The sequence below is a fragment of the Nelumbo nucifera genome, chromosome 1 (assembly GCF_055504915.1).
Source record: "Nelumbo nucifera cultivar China Antique chromosome 1, China Antique-T2T, whole genome shotgun sequence".
In the NCBI taxonomy this organism is placed as follows: Eukaryota; Viridiplantae; Streptophyta; class Magnoliopsida; order Proteales; family Nelumbonaceae; genus Nelumbo; species Nelumbo nucifera.
In genome coordinates this window covers 135,461,476-135,485,175 of record NC_142649.1, presented here as the reverse complement: position 1 = coordinate 135,485,175, position 23,700 = coordinate 135,461,476, and the positions used below count along the sequence as shown (strand labels likewise).

General features: G+C 36.7%; 1 protein-coding gene across 2 annotated transcripts in view; it reads right to left on the bottom strand.

Annotated features, from left to right (window-relative positions):
• Positions 1-5,697: 5,697 nt before the first annotated feature.
• Positions 5,698-23,700, bottom strand: part of CLUB (TRAPP II complex TRAPPC10/CLUB) — a 106,093-nt gene continuing 88,090 nt past the window's right edge. For both annotated transcript variants that reach the window (XM_010280000.3, XM_010279999.3), the window contains exons 13-21: positions 18,137-18,682; positions 17,827-18,039; positions 17,204-17,594; positions 17,014-17,104; positions 16,837-16,921; positions 9,028-9,217; positions 7,009-7,307; positions 6,487-6,577; positions 5,698-6,171 (exon numbers count right to left, since the gene is read on the bottom strand). In XM_010280000.3, the coding sequence (XP_010278302.1) occupies positions 5,996-6,171; positions 6,487-6,577; positions 7,009-7,307; positions 9,028-9,217; positions 16,837-16,921; positions 17,014-17,104; positions 17,204-17,594; positions 17,827-18,039; positions 18,137-18,682 (2,082 nt within the window). In that variant the 3' untranslated portion in view covers positions 5,698-5,995. The remainder of the gene's footprint in view (positions 6,172-6,486; positions 6,578-7,008; positions 7,308-9,027; positions 9,218-16,836; positions 16,922-17,013; positions 17,105-17,203; positions 17,595-17,826; positions 18,040-18,136; positions 18,683-23,700) is intronic.

Here is a 23,700-nt window from a genome sequence, read left to right as displayed (position 1 = left end):
TATATGGATTAAAACAAACACCTAAACAGTGGCATGCGAAATTTGATTCTTGCATTCTAGCTTTTGGTTTTAAACATAATAGTGTTGATAGATGCATTTACTCAAAATTCATTGAAAATTATGAAGTAATTGTATGTCTTTATGTTGATGATATGCTTATTGTGGGTACAAATATAGTTGACATAAATGAAATTAAAAACTACTTATCCTCTGTCTTCAAAATGAAAGATTTAGGAGAAGTAGATACCATCTTGGGAATAAAAGTTAAAAAACATAGTAGGGGTTATGCATTAAGCCAATCACATTATATTGAGAAATTACTTGAGAAATTTAAGCATTTAGGGTTTAAAGAATATAGCACGCCATATGATTCTAGTATAAAACTAGTAGAAAGTATTGGTAGAGAAATTGCATACTTGAGTATGCTAGTGTAGTTGGAAGCTTGATGTATGCTATGCTTTATACCAGACCTGATATTTCATTTGCAGTAAGTAAACTCAGTCGGTTTACAAGTAATCCCGGTACGGAGAACTGGATGGAAATTGGGAGAGTTCTTGGGTATCTCAAGAGAACCTTGGAACTTGGCTTGTTTTACTGTGATTATCCAGCTGTACTAGAATGGTACACTAATGCAAGTTGGATTGCCGGTAATGAAGATAACAAGTCTACCTCTAGATGTATTTTCGTCCTTGGTGGGGGTGCGATCTCTTAGGCATCCAAGAGACAAACTTGTATATCTCACTCAACCATGGAATCCGAATTCATAGCCTTAGCGGCTACTAGAAAAGAGGCTAAATGGATTAGAAATTTATTATTGGATATAAAACTTTGGCCTAGTCCTATGCCTCCAATTTCCATTTACTATGATAGTGAGACAAATCTGTCAAGAGCCTACAGTGGTACCTACAATGGTAAGTTTAAACATATAAGTCTGAGACATGAATTTATTAGGCAATTGATTCAAGATGGAATCATCACTATAACCTATGTGAGGTCAAGTAAAAACTTGGCTGATCCTCTTACCAAGGGCTTGGCCAGAGAATTAGTAAGAATGACAATCAAAGAGATGGGATTAAAACCATTTACTTAGTCACCTGTAATGGTAACCCAACCTAAACTGAAAAACTATTAGTATTGAGTTTAATGGGTAACAACAAGTTATAGGAATGTGATTGTTAACACTGACATTGAGAAATTTCCCATCACAATATAAACAATGATGCCCGTTATGATAAAGAGGTTGAGTTAAACTCTTAATGAAGTTATGAAATGTGTCAAATAACGGAACACATAGTGGAGCTTCACCTATGTGAACATAGAAGTGGTGCCGCTTCTCATGAGAGTTTGGGTTTGCTCTCAGGGTTGTTCATGAAACCAGGAAAAAAAACACATGGCTATAACAGTGTTGAGCAAAACTTGAAACTCTTGCAGAGACTGGACATTTTTGTGTGTATGAGTGTCTCCGGTCTGTTTTGAGAGTAATTGGTTTAAGGTCTTACCACCAATAACTTCGACAAGGCTCTAAGATATCTATACTAACAAAAGGTTTAAGTTGATAAACACCTTTTGTATAGATAACTATGTCATAGTAGTTTGGATTGAGAGAGAACTATGTAATTGATTAATCAATTTGGGGGATTGTTGGATTTTAATCTCATAAGAGATTAAATCCAATGGGTTTGATTGGTCAATTACATGAGAAATTGCACCTGCACACTTGATTGAAAAATTAGCTTTTCTCTTACAAAACCCAATTTTGAACTTGTCCCACATTGGAAAATTATAAGTTTTGTTTTCAGTATTTTAATAGGAGCTGATTTACACTCCTTAGAAACAGTAGAGGAGAGTATGGGGGTTTGATACCGTGCAACGTGCATGCACGCGTGTGTGCATGTCTGTGCGACGCAATGAGGCGCTTTAGAGGCGCACCATTGATCACCGTTGATCGTGAAAGGCGGCTTTGGTTTTGGTGCGATGCTGACCATTTATCATTGTTGATGAGATCAACGATCACGATTCGATCGGGTGTGATCAAGAGGCACAATTCAAAGTTAACAGTCATTAACTGCTAACAACTTTTTAAGCAGTCATAATGTTTGAAATTGTGACTGTTCAAGGTGCCTTCTCTAAACCAACACCTACCTTTTCTTCATACATCTTCATAAACTATTTAAGGAGCATGAATCAGACTTCAAAAACACAATTTCGAAATCCACTTTCTCTCTCTCTCTCAGTCTGGTCTACTACAGTCTCGCATAAGGTTTCTTCAAAAATTCTTCAACTTTGCTGGTTGCAAATTCTCACCCAAGGCTCTGTTGTATCTTGGGAACGGATTTGCCTATAACCCAACAACAAACTCGGTGAAACTGAGTGGGGGCAAATATAAAGACAATGTCTTCAGACGCGCCTCAGAGTTTCTCCTCCAAAGTTACAGTGACCCCATTTTCCAACAGTAGCACATCAATGACAAGGAAATGATACAACAAAGATGAAACAAACAAGAGAAAGAGAGAGAGAGAGAGAGAGAGAGAGAGAGAGAGAGAGAGAGAGAGAGAGCAAGTCTCAGTTTATCAAAAGAAAAAGAGGGATCAAGTCCCCAACCTTGGAGGATGTTCTGATGGAGAAGAGTCTCTATACTCTGTAGCTGTAAGAAAATAAAAACGGAGAAGAGTCTCTATTCTGACGGAGAAGATTTCTGATGTAGAAAATAAAAATGGATGCTATAACCAAGAGAAGTCGAGACTCGACAGAGAAGAAGAAGAAGAAGAAGAAGAAGGTTTCAGAGTTACCTAGCACCGGTGAGCCAATAAAGAAGAAGAACTGAACTGGAGAATTGCGAACTGCCGAAGAGTCTCTGTACTCTGTAACTATGAGCACCGAAGTCTGAACTGCTGATTGCTGAAGGCCCGAAGCAGCGAAGCCGACTTCGTGTGGACTGTGGTCTGTGTACGTCAGGAGACTCAGGACATGGAGTGTGGAAGAATACGAAGAGTCAGAGTACTCTTTCCTGTTTTGTGACTCATAAGAAATTTTGAGTCTTTTACGTTATATCTTAATAAGGAAATTTGGCATATAGCCAAATTCGAGTTCGATGTATACTGTATATTTATAAATATTATTAATAATATATAATAAAACTAAATCGGTTAATTTGGTTAACCGATTTAGCAAACATAGTAACCGAAAACTGAAAACCGAAAAATAGAGAAACCGAACCCAACCAAACAACCGAATAAGCCGAACCAATTCAACCAAAACCAAAAGTTTGGTTCGGTTTTTTGGTTTTAACCAAATTGTGCTCACCCCTTCAAACCGACCATCGGGCCTAGGTTTTGAGCTCAAGCCCAAGCCTAGCCATAAATTTGGAAAAAAAGTTTTTTTTTTTAATTTTTTAATTCAATTAAAAATTATTTTATTTATATTAAAAGAACTCAAAATCTAAAAAAATAATGAAAGATCTCATTATTACTTGAAAAAAGAGAAGAAAAATATATTATATATATGCTTTTTTATTATATAAAATATATTTTTATTATATAATACATTATCAAGTCGGGCTTGGGCCAATTTTTTTAAGACAGCCCAAAACTGACCCAAAAAAGGTCGGGCCCAATATTTTAGGCCCAAGCCCAAACCTGCAAGCCTAAAATCCTGCCCAAACCTGACTTAGATCGGGCTGGGCTGGGCCGGCCTGTAGGGCTACCTGGCCCATGAATAGATCTAATCAACATATCCTCATCTCTCTTTTCTATTCCTTTCGAAGAAGGAACTTTCAAAATGGCGGATCTGCATAACGTTCAAATCTTAAACAGCCTTTTTAGCTTAATTAGGGTAAGAAAAGAATTTTTGAAAAGAAAATTTCTATTGATTTTTTTTTTCATTTTTTTTCCCTAAGACTTGTTTGAATACTTCTCGCCTTATAGCGAGCTTCTGTTGGATTGTCTTCCTCATTTGTCTCTGCTTCTTTGATTTTCTAATTTTCATTTTTTCAAATTTAAATAAATCATGGATGGTGGTACTCGTAGCAAATAAATAAAAAAAAGTCATAATTGATCATGGGAAGTTTGGAACCCAATCATAAAGCAAATTGAGACAAGTAATACAGACATTTACAAATAACAAGGGGACTCTCAAGTGGCACGATATCACTTTTAGAGAGAGAAAGGGGAGAGGGGGGGGGGGTTGTTCTGTTGCCACTTTTTTATTCAGCCTTAATTGCCTACAAAAGAAAATTGGGGGAAAAACTCTAAGGCTTCTAGCGATGGTGGACAACAATAGGATGCTCACGGTTTGATTAACTGAAACATGGACTCTTTTTTGAAACCAAACCGATACCACTGATTTTTGCAATTCCCAAAACAAAAACCTAATGGTAAACTGGTTGGCCGATTTCAGTTATCTTTTATATTTAAATGCATTTTCAGTTCGATTTTTTTGGTTCAGTTCAACTTTTCGGTTATCTATGAGCATCCCTAGATAACAAAACCATGCTGCCCATGTTGGAGAAATTCTAACATGCGTGACCTAGGGCACGTTTGGTATCGTTGAACGGTATCTCTGAATGGTCACTGTACACGTTCAACGATTTTGTGACTGTTCGATTGCTCTTACCACTGAACGTAACAGAGTGTTAAATGCAAAGTATGACTATTGATACTTAAAGGATAATATTAATAATTAATGGATGAATAATTATGTCCTAATAAATAATATATAATAATAATATTAATATCAATTCATTAATGACTAATTAGTACTTAATATTATTGACAATTAATAATCAATAATAATATTATATAGTATTATACAATTTTTAATAATATTAATAATCAGTAATGCATAAATTAACAATAATTGAAATTAATTAATAATAATAATAATTATTATTATTATTAATTAGAATAATTAATTATTTATGTAATAATAATGATACAAATAATTACTTAACAATGAAATAATAATTAGTAATAAATAATAATTATTAAATATTAATTAGTAATAATAATTTTAAATAATTAATTAGTAATAATAATTAATATTTATTAATTATTAATTAGTAATAGTTAGCAATGATAATAATTGTTAATGACGAATAATAGTAATAATAATAAATTAATAAGAATAATTATTATTAATTATTAATGAATTAGTAATTTTTAATTATTAATTAGTAATAATTAGTGATAATAATAATTAATAATTATTCTTATTATTAATTAATAGTAATTAAAAATAATAATAATTAATAATTAGTGATAATGAATTAATAATAATAATAGTAATAACAATAATCATTCTTAATTATTAATTATTAATTATTTATAATTAATAATGATAATTATTTAATAATAATAATTAATTATTAATGAATTACAAAAATTTATTAATAATTAATAATTATTATTTGTTAATTAATTATTAACTAATATATTAATTAATAATTAATTGTATTAATTAACAATAATTATTAATCATTATACTAATTTTTAATATTATTTTTTATTGAATTACATAAAAAACAAAAAATTCTTAGATATAGGGTTAAAGTGGACATTTGACAATTTTCAGAATTCAGAATTCAGAGGAAAAAAAAGTTCACCAATACCGATATACCTCTTAATAGATGTCAGACTTTAGAGCAAATGAACAGGTACGTAGTTGCATTTTCCACCAGTTTGACAAAAGAGAGAACGAAACTGAAAGAAATTGAGAATTTCATCATCAAATTTTCTTTTTCCCTTTTTCTTATCAATCTGTGACAGCTAATTTTCTCCGACAACCAAATTCCACTATCCTTTTCTTTTCTCATTTAACAAAAGGGAAAAACAAAAAAATAAAAAAAAATGTACACATTGCAGGTTAATTACCAAGAGTAGATATTGAATTTACATGGCTAGGCAACATGGATTTGTAAGTGGTTAAAAACAAATCCAATTACAAGATCAGGGTTGGTAGAAGACCTCAAGGAGATAATTTTCCTATGGAGAGATGGGAATCATACTGGAACACAAAATGAAGAGCTCAGAGCTGGAGGCAAGACACAAACAAGGTGGGGCCCTTCAGGATTGGAAGCTATATTTGCCTCACCAACATTGGGCAGTCCAAGTTGAGGAGGACGAACGTATCCTGCTACCAGTGGCACACATATAATCGAGATAATAATCCTTGAACCTGTGACAAGCAAAAAATGTATAAAACTGCTTAAATCTGCTTCCAAAATGTTTAGAACTGTTAAAATCAGGTTGAAAATATAAAACAAGACCAGGTAGCATGCATCCCACTTGTTAGATGAAACCATAGGTTCCAAAACCATGGGTCCCACGACCTCTACAATTTATTTTTAGTTGTCTAGATCAGCACAATCAAATAGAGACCTAAAGGACCCACAGCAGTAAAACCTATTGGACCATTTTTGATAGCTTGTGAGCTTCCAGTTATTTTTCCTTGTACATACCAATGAACATGTACACCAAATAGTATACAAACCTCGCTTTGTAGATAGTGACACATGCCCTCTTTTCCTCCCAGCAATCATCCAGTTATCTGGATTCGCATTGATTTCATATAACACCTCATCCTGTTGTACAAGAATAAGTATAATTTGCAGCATGTTAACAGTCACGTAACCAATAATTTTCTAAAAGCTACACATCTCTGAGGTAGAAAAGTATGCCTTGGGAACAAAAACATATTCTAATACATTATTTTCTTTGTTTTAAGTTCAGTAACTAAATAATGGAATGCTACTACCCCAAGTTTTCTGGTAGCCAAATCCCCTAGCAACTTTACCTAAAAGAATAAGTAAATTACACTAGCATTCTCTTTTAAGGCATTTCACATTAAAATTGCAGTATCCTATACAATATAATCAGAAAAATAATAGCCATATAAAGCCCAGAAAATCATAATAGAAATAGGATAAAATGGGATACGCTATTCTTTTCCACTATTAAGAAGGAACTGGTTGATTTGAGATGCCATCAAGAAGAAAGGCTTTTGATGACTTACACTATCATGGGAAATGGAATTCTCCTCAAAATCCTTCAATCTTTCAACTCTCCATTGCATGCTAATCAACTGCCCAACTCTTAATCCACCAGAAGGAAGCGGCAGGAAACCAACTGCCAGACAGGGATCAAGCACAGGTCTTTCAAGAACAAGTGCACTCCTGAAGAGCAAATCATGCTTGTCACCTTGAGATCCAGTGGGTTCCGCAGCCACAGGTGTATGTGCCCCATGGGTTCTATCACCAGAGATACCATATCTAATGTTTAATATACTATCTGCATGTGATGTCTCTGCTTCATCTGTGAAAACAAGTAGTGGTTGCATTTATTGGGATGTCCAACAACATATAAGTCCATTTCAACTATGAGAATCCTGCAGTTTCAAGTATTTAGAAACAAATATACTAGAAATTTAACTAACAATTCTCTTCACCATGGTAAAGCCCCTGCATTAATTTAAGTAGATGAGACTGAATTCTCACCTTAACCTGTTGTTACTCGGGGAAAATTTTAGAACTAAACTATTCTGTATTCAAGACATCTTTCCCATATTGAGGAATGGGAAAAACATCAACTTCAATGCCTTCCCCCACAAATAAAATCATAAAGTTCATCATTGATTTCCTTGTTCAATTAAGGCATGCCAGTTTCAGTATGTATATGGAATATGGATTTAAGGTATTGGACTTTCAGATTTCCAAACATATGACAGCAAGAATATGGCTACCTGCAGTCAAATAATTTACTATATTACATTTATTAATCAATAATATGTTAGACCCATGTCCAGGCCACCCCTCCCAAGATCCAAGATAACTGGGACCAACATTAGGTAATGGCCTTCTTTTTTTACATGTACAATCTCTAATATGTATTTTCAAACAAAAGTTCACACTTCATTTGCAGAAAATCTCTTTCATATATATTATTATGGTGACTCCCTAGGTCAACATGCAGTCAGAATACCAGGGATTAAAACTAAAGAACTCAAATTCCATAGCTCAATTAGCATTTAACAATGGTTGACAAAACAATTTCCAAATTAGCAGGACAATGAAGAAACCTATGTAGTCAAAATACCAAAGGTTGCAACTGGACTAATAGCCAAACATGGATACCAGTTCTTAGTTAGTTGATCGGTCAGATGAATAGGCATAGGCACAGGCACAGATTACAGGAATGTAGGATTCAATGAAGCTGACATGAACATACCAAGTCAGAAAGTCCACAAGACTTTCCATTGCTAGCTATAGAAAAGGAAATCAAAAATATAATTAATGGAAAAAAAAAGGTGTAGAACTGTTGAAAAAAGGTACTGAATATGGTTTTTACAACTGATTGATGCAAGATTAACTACTCTGATTCCAATTGGTGTAAGGAAGATTCAACTCAAGATGGATTTTATAGAACTGGTTAAAAGGTTTAACAGGACTTGGGCATCAATTCATGCTAACAGGTAGAAAAAATTGGGTTAGAAAGGCTCTTTGGGCTTATCGAAAGAATACAGATTTTTCCTGAAGTTATGAAAGGGTTCTAAGTGAACAAAATAAGTATAGGGTTGGAACAGATGATATTTTGGATGAAGGCTTAGAATAGAGATATGTAGGGACAAACCAAGTTCAACAAGGTTCCAGGTATATGCACATGCACACAAGGACAAAAAATATGCTTCCCAAAGAAAACCCAAATTCTAAAAATTAGAATTCTAGGTAGAGTTTTAGAATGAAATTTGGTAGAACAAGTAATCAGAACTCATGGAGGTTACCTAAATGAAGGTATTTTTAGAATATTTGGCACAAAATTACAAAAACTATAGAAATAGAAAACTCTTGGCATTGGAAGAATTAATGAAAGAATGTACATGGGATCAATAACAAACCCTTGCTGATTTAATTTGATGTTTTAGTCAACAATGTCTATCTATGCTAGAATCAAAACTTCTAGAGGAAGTTAGAGAGAAAGAAAGATGCGAAAACCCAAAATCACTCGACAGGTTTGAATAGAAATATATGTGGATTACCTCCAGTTTTTCCACTCCCTAAGCGTATCCCAAACAGAATTCCAGCTCTTGATGATGGAGAGATGACAAGTGGAAAGAAGCTTGAAGTTGGTCTCCCATCACCTTGACCCACATGAATAAATCCAGGTTGTAGATCTAGCCAAGCATCATAAATGGTCAATGTGGCCCTCACCTGGGAGTGTAGTATCACCTTGCAATAGCATAGAACCAATGAGAATTCAGCAATCATTAGTAATGAGAACAGCTTCAAACTGCCCTAATAAAGTCAATTATGAACATTCAAGAAGATGCAAGTTGAAATAAGCCATCTTGACACATTGGATGAATTAAGTGCCCGAAGTCGCATCAATAATTTCACATATCCTGGAAAACCCCATACCAAATGGATAATTCATATAAATTGTAAAGCTAACATCCAACTTCTTTTACCAAAAAGAAAAGAAAAAGAATTGCTTAGATCCAATGTATTCAAGACGGTTACTTAGTGAGTAGATAATATATAAATAATGTACTATCAGCAAACTTGAATAGAAAAATGAAACCATATATCCATGCTAAAACATGAAATGAAGCATACAATAAAAGACACGAAATTAAGCATACAATAAAAGACATGAAACATTAGATATGTACATTTAAAGTGCTTTTACTGTATGGAGAACTAACCAATAAGTGGCATGATACCTTAATGGAAGCCACAAAAAAATTTAAATATTGAAGCAATGAATAATAAACCCAAATTTTAAAGCTTAAGCAGTACAAATCATGCTTATTTTGTGTAAGTTTGTATAAACAGCAATAAAGTTACAGCATATAAGAAATTAAATATCAAAATACGTAAGTGTAATCTGATCCTCCAATATTTAGCCACCCTTTCTATATCATTACACATGCTTAGGAGCAAACTGAATAACGTATATGATTATAAATATTATGGTCATATAAAATTAAACATTTTAAGTCACAATATAAATAACATAAAATAACAATATAAATAGCATAAAATATGGGTATAGGATGCAAGTCATATATGATTGATTTGGTCTGAAGTATTTGACTAAGTCAATTAATTTGGGTGTACCACCACCTAGGTTACAGCTAAGCAGTCCGGATCATCTGCATTTGGACTGGAGGAATTTTCCTTCGAGTCGAATCAAATACTGCCATGTCAAAGATTTGTCAGATGCAACCCACCATGAACTGATTATATTGGTAAGTGTCCTGGATTTTAAAATCTTTTCATAAAATAATAGAAACTCTTGCCTTAGATTCTATCTTAAAACAGTTACCCTTAGGCTGAACCCTGATACCCATCACCACCTTTACAGCCACTGCCATGGCATTTATTTCTCTCCTATGGGTTTTGTTAAAATGATCCATTAAAAAAGGGCTCATTGTAAATATAACAGAATAAAATCAACCATCCGAGTACAAAAATAATACAACCATGGATGATGAATCTGGTAAAAGCCATCTATCAAAAAGACACAAAATATAATCTGATAAAAGGCATCTGTCTTTTGGTCCATATAGAGAATCATTAAGGAGATTTTTTTATTCAGTGATTTTTGAACCTTTTTTTTTCTAATTTTCCTTGTATTTGATGATTAGTTTCATAGATTTTTTTTTTCCAAGAGCACTCCTCAACTTTAACTAGAGATTGTCGCTCTGTTGACCATGCATCCATGCAAGTGTTCACTAAAAAAAGAGTAGGGTTTTAGAATGGTTGGAGATAGGGTAAGAAGGACTGCCAACAGGATGGCAGATGCATTAGCAAAATAGGCCTCTTCTATTTTGGGAAAAGTTGTAATATGATGTAATTTTAGTTGGAAAAATGCTTTGATGTCTGTACTAAATTAATGAATCATTAATGAATTCTTTTTATTGATAAAAAAACCATCCAGATCCACTGCTTTACCCCCCTCCTCAAAAATATCCCTCCAAATCCCTTGCTTGTTCATCTGTAATCCCCTTAAAACTCTAACCCATACAGTTTTAGCCTACACTTCCACTTCTCTCTGTACAGGTTTGAATAAAAGTCCACTATGCATTCCTTAATTCTACCTTCCTCTTCAATCAGTCCAAACTCCGTTTTTCTTTATTTTCCCCTCCTTTAAATACTTCCTCCATATTCTATTCAAATTTTTGCTCAAAACATGGCTGGCCAATCCCTCAAACTGCATTTTTTCCCACCAGCTAGTAACTCCATAAATCCTGGTTCCTCTAGCCATCTATTTTCAAAACAAAATGGACAGGAGAGGAATTTCACCAATATCAAGACAAATTGGTGTATGATCTGATAAAGATATAGGCGGAGCTTTCAGAGACAAGCACGGAAAGTTTTCTTCCCATTGTGTTGACACCACAAACCTATCCAATTACATTATTTCCCAAAGAAGGAAGATAAACAAGCTCCCACTTTCTCATGAATTCAACAAAAACCCTCGTGTCTATGTTGTTCCCCTAGGAAGTTTAGGAACATGAAGAAAATTAATAAGAGTTGGGCCATGAAAGAGAGAGAGATCTCTGGCTACTAATGGTTGAGAAAGAACCATCTGCTAGCCTAACTTTATCTTTACCAAATGGGAGACCATAAGAATGGAAAAAGGTTGGAATTAGCAATCATGTGGTTAGAAGCCCCTGAGTCGATGATCTAAGGAAATTCAGTAGCATGGGTGAACACATGGAAAGCGGCATTATTACTTGATGTAGATGCAAATGAGGTAGGTGGAGTAGAGGCTACCCCTTCCATTTGACGAAGTGCTTTACCATACAACTCCAAACAATCTGTAAAAGAGTTTATAGTATCCTCCTTTGGATCAAAATTGGTAGAATGGTCCTGAGACGAACCAGTGATAATACTATTAGGCCAGGACTCTTGAGATGCCACATTAGCTGAATTGTACTTCTTGTGGGTTTGTTTCTTGGTGGGTTTCTTTAGTGTGCTTCTTGTGGACTCTTGAATTGTACTTCTTGTGTCCTTCCTACTAAATCCCAACAAGTCTCACAAGTATGTCTAAGGCAATGACAATGTGTACACCACAACTTATTCTTTCCATCACCCTCTGGCTTCTTAATAGTCTCACTCTTCTTCCAAGACACCAGTTTCCTATAAAGCTTTGGGATCATCCTCATCCTTCAGTCAATACTCTAATGGTTGTCTAATTCTTTCCACCAAGAAGCGAGGGCTGAATAGCAAGCAAAAAGACTCCTTTCCCCTTGATTACAAGTTGAGGACTCAGCCTGCAGTTGGTACATCCTTGCATAATGCCTCTGTTCTGCATAGGTTGCCTTCACTTGTTCCTGAATCTCATAAGCAGTATTAGCCCACATGAAGTTCTTCTTCAGATGTGGCTGCATGGAAGAAAGAATCCAGGATATAACCATAATGTTTTCTTGGTCCCATCTATCAAGCTTTGTAGTACCAGTCCTAAGTTCCTTAACTCTACCATTGACATACCTGGCCTTCCCTCTTCCTACAATGAATAATTTCACTCTAGGAACATTCTAAGCCCATCTTTGGGAGTGCCTATTAGATAAATAAGTGCTTATTGGATAAGTTCTTAAAAGTGTTTATCCTAATAAGCACTCATGAGTGTTTGGTGAAAAAGCATTTACTTCAAGCAGGGGTAGTATGGGTATTTTTAATATGACATGGTGGACCAAGATGAGCTGGAACTTAAAAATAAGCTCAAAATTTGGGCTTCTTGAATAAGTGCTTGTTTTCAAGAATAAGCACTTATTCAGGCTTATTTCCCAAACACATGTAAGTGCTTATTGGTGTGGTCCCGGCCCAAAATAAGTGCTTATTGAAATAAGCAGTTAAAAATAAGCATCCCAAACTTAGACTAAGTAGTTCAATCCATCAAGAGGGGTGATTCCAGAAGTAACCGAATCCTCAGTGACCATGAGGAAGAACTTCTACACCTTATAGCGTCCCCTTCTAATAGAAAAACAGCAATTCAAACCCCCAAAACAAAGTTGTAACAGTATCTCGAGCCCAAACACAAGGCTGAAAAAAGGAAATGATTATACCGACTTTCGAACAAACAGTAGAGAAACACTCTAAATCAATAACATCTCTATGGCCATAAAAGGAAAACTGTCATGAGAAGACTACTAAATCCTTGTCGACTTGAAAAACCACTAATATTTGCACCAACAGTGGCTATACATCAATCAATCAATCACCAAGAAACACTTCTTCACATATAACACATTGAGCAAAGAGAACTAGAAGAAAAACAGCCTTTTGAGAAGAAAGGACTGTTTAGAAAGTTGCAAAAAATTCAAAAGAAAGTAGCAAAAATCAGAGTTCAAGAGGAGAGAAGAAGAAGAAGAAGAAGGTGGCGGTAACTTGGGTTCAGAGAGAGATTTTCAAACATAATCTCTTCTCTTACTCCCTCGATTCTATTTCATTAAGTTAAACTTTAGCAATTTACAGAGAAGCCCCTAGTTGGGCAGAAAATTAAAAAGACATAACATAAGAAAGAATAAAGCCCAGATTAAGGCCCATTACAGCAAAGAACATAAAAGATAAAAAAAGGATAAACAGCCTATGGGCCATTCGGCCCATCTTCTCTACACTCCCCCTCAAGCTGAGCATAGATGTCAATCATGCCAAGCTTGCCAATATCATGCTGAAGTTTAGCCTTGGGAATGCCCTTGGTGAGGAAATCAGCTAACTATCCTTCAGAGGTGATGAAAGGTAGACACACTTCTCCAGAAGCCACTCTTTCTCGAATGAAGTGTTTGTCAACTTCAATATGCTTAGTTCTGTCATGTTGCACTGGGTTGTGAGAAATGTTGATGGCAGCCTGATTATCACAGTATAACATCATTAGCTTATCATGCTCAATACCTAGTTCCTCCATCAAGGATCTAAGCCACAATAGTTCAGAAACTCCATGAGTCATGGCTCTGTATTATGCTTCAGCTGAAGATCGAACAACAATTGATTGTTTCTTGCTTCTCCAAGAGACAATATTACCTTCCACCAAGCTACAATACCCAGAGGTAGATCTTCTGTCATCAATGTTTCCGGCCCAGTTAGCATCTATGTAGGCTTCAAGTTTCACATGGCCATGCTTAGCAAATAGAATTCCCTTTCCAAGGGAGCCCTTCAAATAACATAGAATCTGCTCTGCTGCTGCCATGTGAGTATCTCTGGGAGCATGCATGAACTGACTAATGCAACTGACAACATATGCAATGTCTGGCCGAGTCGTAGATAGATAAAGAAGTTTTCCAAGTAGCCTCTGGAAGACTCCCTTATCTTCTAACAATATTCCATCTGAAGCAGAGAGTTTATGGCTCATATTGATAAGAGTAGCAACTGGTCTAGCACCCATCTTCCCTGTTTTAGAGAGCAAATCAAGAACATACTTTCTCTGAGAGATAAGGATCCCATCCTTGGATCTAGCAACTTCTATGCCAAGAAAGTATCTCAATTCCCCCAGATCCTTGATCTCAAACTCTGTATGAAGGAAAGATTTGAGATCATTAATCCCTGAGACATCATTACCAGTCACAACAATATCATCAACATACACAATCAGGTAAACGGCCAAGGATCCTCTCCTCTTCACAAAGAGGGTATGATCAGACTATGTCTATACATAGCCAAAGCTAACAAGGGCAGCCCTAAACCTTTCAAACGATGCTCTAGGGGACTGTTTGAGTCCATAAAGAGATTTCTTTAGCCTGTAGACCTTTCCTTTCATATCTGTTTCATACATCCCTGGAGGAAGAGACATATAGACCTCCTCATGTAACTCTCCATTCAGAAATGCATTCTTTATATCCAGTTGATAAAGTGGCCAGTCTGAGTGTGCAGCCAAAGATGGCAGAACTCTCACAAAAGTCATCTTGGCAACAGGGGCAAAGGTCTCCAGATAATCAATCCCATATGTCTGTGTATAGCCTTTTGCAACCAGCCTAGCCTTGTACCTTTCAATGGTGCCATCAACATGATATTTGATGGTAAAAACCCACTTACAGCCTACTGGATCCTTCCCTTTAGGCAAATCAACCCACTTTCAATGTCCAAGGGCTTGGTTTGACAGGTTTAGACTTGCTCTAGAAAAATTTGGGTATATGCAAGCTCACTCAGACCACACACTTTTCATCAAGAGGGGTGGTTCCTCTCTAACACTCCTTGCTATATATGTAGATGATATTGTGGTAACAAGCAGTGATGCTGATGAGATTAATTCCCTTAAGCAATTACTTCACAAAGAGTTTGAGGTGAAAGATTTGAGTCATCTTCGATATTTTCTAGGGATTGAGGTGGCTAGATCTAAATGTGGTATTTTCATTTCTTAGAGGAAACACGTCCTTGACCTTTTGGAGGAAATAGGAAATTTGGGAGTTAAACTTGCAGATACTCCCATTGAATTGCATCATAAGTTAAGTGCAGAATAAGGTGAACCTCTTGATGACAAGACCATGTATCAATGGCTGGTTGGGAAACTTTTGTATCTTTGTCTGACTCGGCTTGACATTTCTTATGTTGTCAGTATTGTTAGTCAGTATATGCACTCTCCAAGAACCACTCATTTGTTGGCCATTGAGTAGATCCTAGCATATCTCAAGAGGTGTCTAGGTTGTGGAATACTCTTCAAGAATAATGGTCAAATGAAGATTGAGGTGTACACTGATGCGGATTGGGCTGGATGTGTAGATGATAGGAGATCTACCTCTGGGTACTGTGCCTTTGTTAGAGGAAATCTAGTTTCATGGTGAAGTAAGAAACAAAATGTAGTAGCTCGTTCAATTGCTAAAGCAGAATACAAATCTATGGCTCATGGAGTGGCAGAAGAAGTTCTATGGCTGAGATCCTTACTTGAAGAACTTGGAATTGAGCATGAGAAGCCCTTAATGCTGTATTGTGACAATCAAGCTGCTATTAATATTGTTCATAACCCAATACAACATGACACATTGAGCTGGATTGACACTTTATTAGGGAGAGAGTACCCTCCCAAGAAATGTGCTTGCCATATATTGCCTTTGATATGCAGCTTGCTGATCTCTTCACCAAAGCAGTCCCTAAAGTCATGATCGAAACAGATTTATGCAAGTTGGGAATGCTCAATATCTATTCCCAACTGAGGGGAAGTGTAGAGATGTAGACAGAGATACCTGGTTGGTTCTATATGTTTGTTAGGTGCAGAAATATGCTCCCCATCCTTATTTGTTTTGTTTCAGAGTGCTGTACTTATTTTTTCTCTGTCACAGTTGACAGGGGTATTTTTGTCATTGTGTCTTCTTTTTCTCAAGTAATATAAAAGCCAATGAAGGGAACGGCAGAACCAATTCATTCTGCTCTCTCTTTCTCTAATTCCTTCTTCTCCTCTCCCTTCTTTTTCTTTTCTTCTCTTGAACAGATCTCGAACTAACCTAGGACTGCTGCAGCTGTGTTTCAAGTGAATTCTGATGCTCAAAAAGCTAGGCTGGTGGCACCCAGGATATTATTTTTCTTACTGTAACAGCGGTTGTACATAGTGAGACATAAAAGGACTAAATTCCCTTGCAGCACTAACAACAGAATTACGACACATACTTGATATTGTGTTGTAGGGCTGGAAATTCTGGCCCATGACCATCTCTATTAAATTTGCATTCTTCATCTTCTATTCAAGTATTTGTTCATCTAGATAATTCCTCATGAAACAAATTAAAAAAAATTAAAACTGCAAATTGACATTAAAAAATCCTTAAGAAAATGTGCAACCTAACAAAATAAATAAATAAATAGCAGCAGCATACATAAAGGCAAAGATTTTTAATATTTGAACATATAAATACCTGCAAAAGCAATGTTCCATCATTGCATTTATCTGCTATACGTGTGCTTACATGGAAAGGATCTGTGAAATGGACAGCAACTGTCCTGTAATCAAGCTCACTTATTTCAGAACATTTGGATAAATTACTTAATGGAAACTGCATTTAGAAGTTAGGAGAACATGGAAAAGTTATTGCCTTTCAAATGTCTGGTTGCGAGATGTCCCAAATTCTAATTTCAGAGCTATTGTCCTCATTCCATCTAGATTACTCTGTGGATAAGGAATGACTGTTCATAAAACAAACAACAGCATAAATGAATCAAGAGTTGGATGTCACAAACAATATGCATATTAGAACTACAGTAAATTGGAAGCAATGCACTGACCTGAAGATGTCCCTCTTGCAAGCCTGTTATCAATAGCACAGACAGGAAACCACAGAACAGAAGTTATATTGCTCGCCCAGTCCGGCAACTCTATTTTCCCATCTTGGAGTTTTAATTGCTTAAAGTCTTCATAAACTGTAGAAGATTCCTTTCTGGAATCATGAGAGATCCCCATGGAAGAAGAGTCCTGAAAAATCTTAGTGTAGCTCTCCATCTCAATAACATGTGACTCTTCAATCTTTAGGCCTGGACCAGTATCTATATGCAAGACTGCATCCTTGAGGGAGTAGTTAATAGGCTTCACAAACAGTCCAACCCACTGAGGCTCATTCATTAGCAAAGCAGACGAAATAGCTGCAGAAATATCAACTAGAGGTCTTGGATTAAACACCTAGGAAAAAGAGGGGGTGGGGAACTTCATCAGATTCTCAAACAAATAAAATAATTTGGCTCAGCACGTCATGATAAAAGATACAATAAAGAATGACATGGATAAATCTAATATATCCAAAGCACTGAGAGGAACAGGTAAAACCTCATGCTGGAAGCAAATTATTTCTTCCCTATAACTAAAATTCTTCCATTACCATTTTCTTATTCCTATGTAAAATTAGACAAACTACCTTTAAGATAGGTCTTGCTGGCTTTTCGTAACTCATAAAATCATCACTGTCTGCAGGTCCACCTTTAGAAAAACTATGAGATCTAAATCTTAGGTGCCCAATCTGTCCAGTGAGAACCCCTAAGACATAAGATCCAGGTTTTTGTGGGGGTAGAGCAAGGGTGATGGTGTTCCTACCAGGCTTTAGTATGGTAGCAGCTGAGCTCCTTATTCCCTGAAACACCACAACAGATATTGACAAACTGAGGAAAAAGGAGGAAACAAATACGTTCTTTTCTCAAATGATAATTACTGTTAATCCAAAAGTATACCTTAACACCTTCATCAGCACTATATGTAGCTGTGAGAGTGAGACTAAGTGACTCAAGAGTTATATCATCTGGAAAGCCACTCCAGACTGTTACAGATAGTGTGCCTGGGTCTCCATCACATAATTCAAGTGGCGGACCAGGATTTCCAGAAAATGTTATTAATGATGATACATCTAGGGGAACAGGATCCTTCATTTCACTGTGTGCAAGTCGAACAAGCTCTGACTGAAAAGCTTGGCGTTCCTTAATTGAGAATAAACCTTTATCCAGTGATAGCAATCTTACACAAGAAGAGAGATACCCAGCTTGATCGTTAAGTATCTTTTGACACTCAGCCAGGTTGGGTAGAACTTCAGCCAATAGATCATGCCACCCTTCACCAGCATAGAGGGCACAAACTTTTTCATACGACTTTGCAGCTAGATCAAAGTTTCCATGTCTATAGCAAACAGCTGCAATCTCACCATCAAGCACAACTCCATGTCTTTTCCACCAAGAACGATGATAGTTATCAGCAGCACCTTTTGTCAGCTCCAAATATTTTTGCTGGCAAGAACACAACTAAAAGCATGAGAGAGAGAGAGAGGCTTAAAAGATGCAATCTCCAAAACATACAATAACACACTTTCAAAGAAATGTATACAACAAACTAGCAAATTACAAGGAAAAGACATGGAGATTCCCCATTTGCAATGAACAAAGAAAAGACTTCAAATAGTTAACTCAGGTTCCGTTTGGTGTGCCTTTCCGTGCGGTCTGTCGGCTATTTACAACTTACAAGCTCGGCAGACCGTGATGTGGTCTTTTCCCATTTGGTTCGCGGTAGATCTAGCCACCAAAAGCCAACGCGCCGAAAAGACGTGAGAAGCCGAAAACAGGCGATTTTCGGGAAGCTCCAAATAGAGCTTTTGCATTTTTTTCTGTTCATCTTTGCGCGGAAAGACACACCTTAACCAAATAGGCTTCAGACTGCTCAGATCTTAATGCAAAAGCTCAATGCGTCTTTTGACTGTCAGAGCTACAAGAAGATCTTCCCAAAAAGACTTGCCAAATGGCCCCTCAGTTACAGAAATTCTTACTTAAGACGGTGCAAATAGAGCAGAGTTACACTAAACAAGAAAAAATGCATATCTAATTCAAATGCATTATGTATAATAGCCAAGAGATAAGGTTTAACATGTATGCAGAGTGCCACTGGTTGGCTAAAAAGGCTTAAATGGTGAACATAAAAGCAGGAACCAGAGTATTGTGGAAAGACTTATGGTAACTAGATGCAAATTAAGAGTTCCTTCAAATAGTTTCATGCAATGGCTTAAAATATCAAAAATTTCATTTCTGAACCTGAAGTAATTTCAGAGCATTTTGTTTTTTCTTTGAAAAGGAAAGTGATATACTATGCAAAACGTATATATGTGTGTACAAGCATGCTTCTGTACAAATGAAGACCAGAATTGAAATGACGATCCAAGTCAAAATTCAAAAAAAAAAAATAGAGGGGAAAAATAGGCTATATTGACTTCCCTGAAATCCTTGTCCATAGATAGCTATTAATAGATTATACCCACCAGCTTCATCAAAACCCTCTCTACAAGAGGTTTTCTTTGGAGGGGATGGAAAGATGAAACAGTGTTTCAAACCCAACCTGGAGATCAACCTGTTATCCCCTCTGGGTTAGGGTTAGATGGTTCAACTGTCCAGGTCAAATGGTTCAACCCACAAATATGTGGCAAATGTTAGAATTCAACTGTCATTTTATGATCTGAAGGTCCTAGATTAAGGAGCACAAGCATATGTCTTTATTACATGCACTAGAAAGCAAATACTTGTCAAAAAGAAAAAAACAGATTATGGAAGAAAAAGAAGACAAAGGCGGCTGGCAACAACTTATTAGAAATACCTCAATCACCAGCTGGTAAAGAGGCATAACAGGTTGGTCTACTTTACCCCACTCTCTCTCCCTCCACAATGACAGCTACAGTAGCATTCATCCATTCAGCTGCCCATTGTCATCACCATGTCACACTCTCTCTCCACCTACCTCTATTCTCAAATTGATATCCCTCCCTCTCTATTTTCACAGCAAGTTGAAAACACTGAGATGAACACAAGTTTCATCTTGTTGGCAGGCATCTAATCTGCTTGCCAAAAACAGTTAAGAGGGTTGGGAATTAAAAACTTGATCTTTTATTTCTTTATCAGAAACGGGTCGCTTTGGTGTTACAAAATTTCCCCAAAGTCACCTCCCCTGTCCCCAATATAGACCCTCTCTGCTTGTTCCTTGTCTTGCCAACCTGTCCACCAATCCATTTGCCATGTGTCCATGTGAAAAGTTAAATTTATCTCCTTAGCCAACCTTTTTTCTATCTCCTTATTATATAATTTATAATTGTATATGCCTATGGTCCAACACTTTTTTCCACCATCCCACCACCATTTTAGAGTCCCTTCCCACCACTGTATTTGTATAGTATGATGACTTTACCAACCTTAAGCCTTGTAAAACAGCCATTAATTCTGCCTTAGTGGAGTTGTCCACTCCAATGGGACCTGAAAACATTGCTAATACATTGCATTCAGTGTCTTCAAAACATTCCTATGCAAGATGCCCCTGGAATTCCCAGGCTGGTCTTCAAAATTCATCTTGATCAAGTTTGGATGGAGGGGTCAATTTTTTATGGTTATCATTCTATTTGATGAAGAATCAGCCACTATTTGCCAATTCCATATGATACTGTTGGTGGAAAATAGCCATAACGCTTCCTAAGTTTTCACCCAATGAGCAACCTTGAATGGCAATGTTCTCGTTGAGTGCATCCTTTGATTGATTTTTGTCCTTGAAAACTCTGTTGCTTATTTCCTCCCTGATGACAAAAAAAAAAAAAAAAAAAAAAAAACAAAATAAAACAAAACAAAAACACAAATGCAACATACAAAATGGCAGAAGGTTAATAAGCAGAATTCATCACTTGCTCTGCCAAGAAAACTATTATGATTCGCCCTGCCCTTGAGTTCTGTAGTCTGATAACAGCCAAGAAGAAAAAAGAAGAAAGAAGAAAGAAAGAGAGAGAGAGAAAGGAGAAGAAAAGTCTGGTTCGAATGAGAGAAAAATTACCTCTCCCATTCGGCCAGATGTGCTTTATATTACTAACATAATAGAAAAGACACATGTGCCCCTACTTAAGTGAGGGACACTAGTTCTAACATAATATTACACATCAACAACCTCAACATAAGTATAAAGACAGAAATACCCCTACATATTTGACACTAACACTCCCCCTCAAGCTGGTGTATATATATCATATAGTCCCAACTTGTAACATATGTAGTCCACTCTTCCCCGACTCAACCCTTTAGTAAATAAGTCTGCCCACTGGTTCCCTGTGTTAAGATATGCAGTGTCTATCACTCCACTCAGCACCTTCTCTCTCACAAAGTGACAGTCAACCTCTATGTGCTTAGTTCCTTCATGAAACACCGGATTAGAAGAAATATGAACTACAGCCTGACTGTCACAGTAGAACTTCATTGGAGTGTTAACATTGTATCCTATCTCCTGTAGAAGGTTTCTTAGCCACACTAGTTCACAAGTAGTATGTGCCATAGCTTTATATTCTACCTCCGCACTGCTTCTCGCCACAACTGTCTGCTTCTTACTTTTCCATGTCACCAGATTACCCCCAAGAAAAGTGCAATAGCCTGTGGTAGATCTCCTATCAGACATAGAACCGGCCCAATCAACATAAGTATATCCTTCTATTTCAAGTTTTCCACCACTTTTGTATATCAAACCACGACCAGAAGCCCCCTTTAAATACCTCACAATTCTTAAAACCGCATCCCAATGAGGAACCAGAGGTTTCTGCATGAACTAACTTACCACACTAACTGCAAATGAAATATCTGGCTGAGTAATGGTTAGGCAGTTCAGTTTACCTATAAGTCGCTGGTATCTGCTAGGGTCTTCAAACACTTCACCCATATCACTACTCAGCTTAATGTTTGTTTCCATAGGTGTTTCAACTGGTTTAGCACTTAACAAACCTGTTTCTTCCAACAAGTCAAGCACATATTTCCTTTGACACAAATCAATACCATGCTTAGACTTTGCTACTTCTATCCCCAAGAAATATTTCAATTTACCAAGGTCCTTTGTTTGAAAATGTTGCTACAGATAAGTCTTCAACCTGTCAATGCCCATTTTATCATTCTCGGTAATAACAATATCATTTACATACACCACCAATAGGATTTTTCCTGCCTGAGAATCATGACTGAAGATTGAATGATCAACTTGGCACTGTTACATACACCACCAATAGGATTGCCCCACGGTTCGGCCACCCCTGCTTAAACCTTGTCTGAAAGCCTCCTCTGATTTCTGAATACCCTTCCAAACAGCACATCCATAAGTTAAATTTGATTCCCCAGGGTCCCAATTTGAGTTCCCTGAACCATACTTAGCCTCTACTACTTTTCTCCATTGACTTGTGGTTTGCTCATTCCACCTCCAATACCATTTCCCAAGACAAGCCAAATTAAACTTTCTCACATTCCTTAAACCCAAGCCTCCCACCTTTCTAGATTTACAAGCTTTGCTCCAACTGACTAAATGGAATTTAAACTCATCCTTCTATCCCTGCCAAAGAAAATCTCTCATTGTCTTCTCCAACTTCTTAGCCGCACTAGCTGGAATAAAGAAGAGAAACAACAAGTAGGTAAGAAGAGAAGACAAAACACTTTTTAATAGTGTAAGTTTCCCTACCTTACACCATCACTGAGTCCCAACTCTTCTTAGAAGTACACTTTTCCCCAAGTGGCATCCCCAAGTACTTTGTTGGCAATTTTCCAACCTTGCAGCCTACAATATTGGTCAATACTTCCAAGTTTGGACTGTTCCCCACTGCCATTAGCTCACTTTTATGCATATTGACTTTTAGACCAGAGACCACTTCAAACCAAATCAAAATCATTCTGATTTTTTCCACTTGATTTTCTGCTGTGTTGACAAAGAAGAGAGTATCATCAGCATACTGCATCAGTGCTACCTTCACTTCTTGACCCACCTTGAAGCCTTCAAGTAATCCTCCTTCCACTGTCTTATTCACCATCATATTTAGGGATTCCAACACACAAATAAATAGCAAGGGATAGAGGGGGTCCCCTTGCCTTAAACCCCTCAAGCTCTAGAATCTGCCTGCTGAAACACTGTTTACCAATATAGAGAAGCTGGCTGTTGTTACAAACACACCTTTATCCAATTCCTCCACCTCCTCCCAAAGTTGAACCTTTTTAGCATGTACTCCAAAAACTCCCAATTTACATGGTCGTCGCCTTTTCCATGTCCACTTTGAGCAATACCCCCTCCTCCCCACTTCTCCTTTCGGAGTCGATGAGTTCATCTGCCACTAGAACGCCATCGATAATTTGCTTCCCATCTACAAACTCTCCCTGACTCTATATGTTGGATGCCTGTGAATGGTTCTATAATTCTATGAATGTGCAATAAGGAATTTGTACCCACAAACAAGAGGAGAGTGTCGTTGCCAAGTAGTTGACTCAAA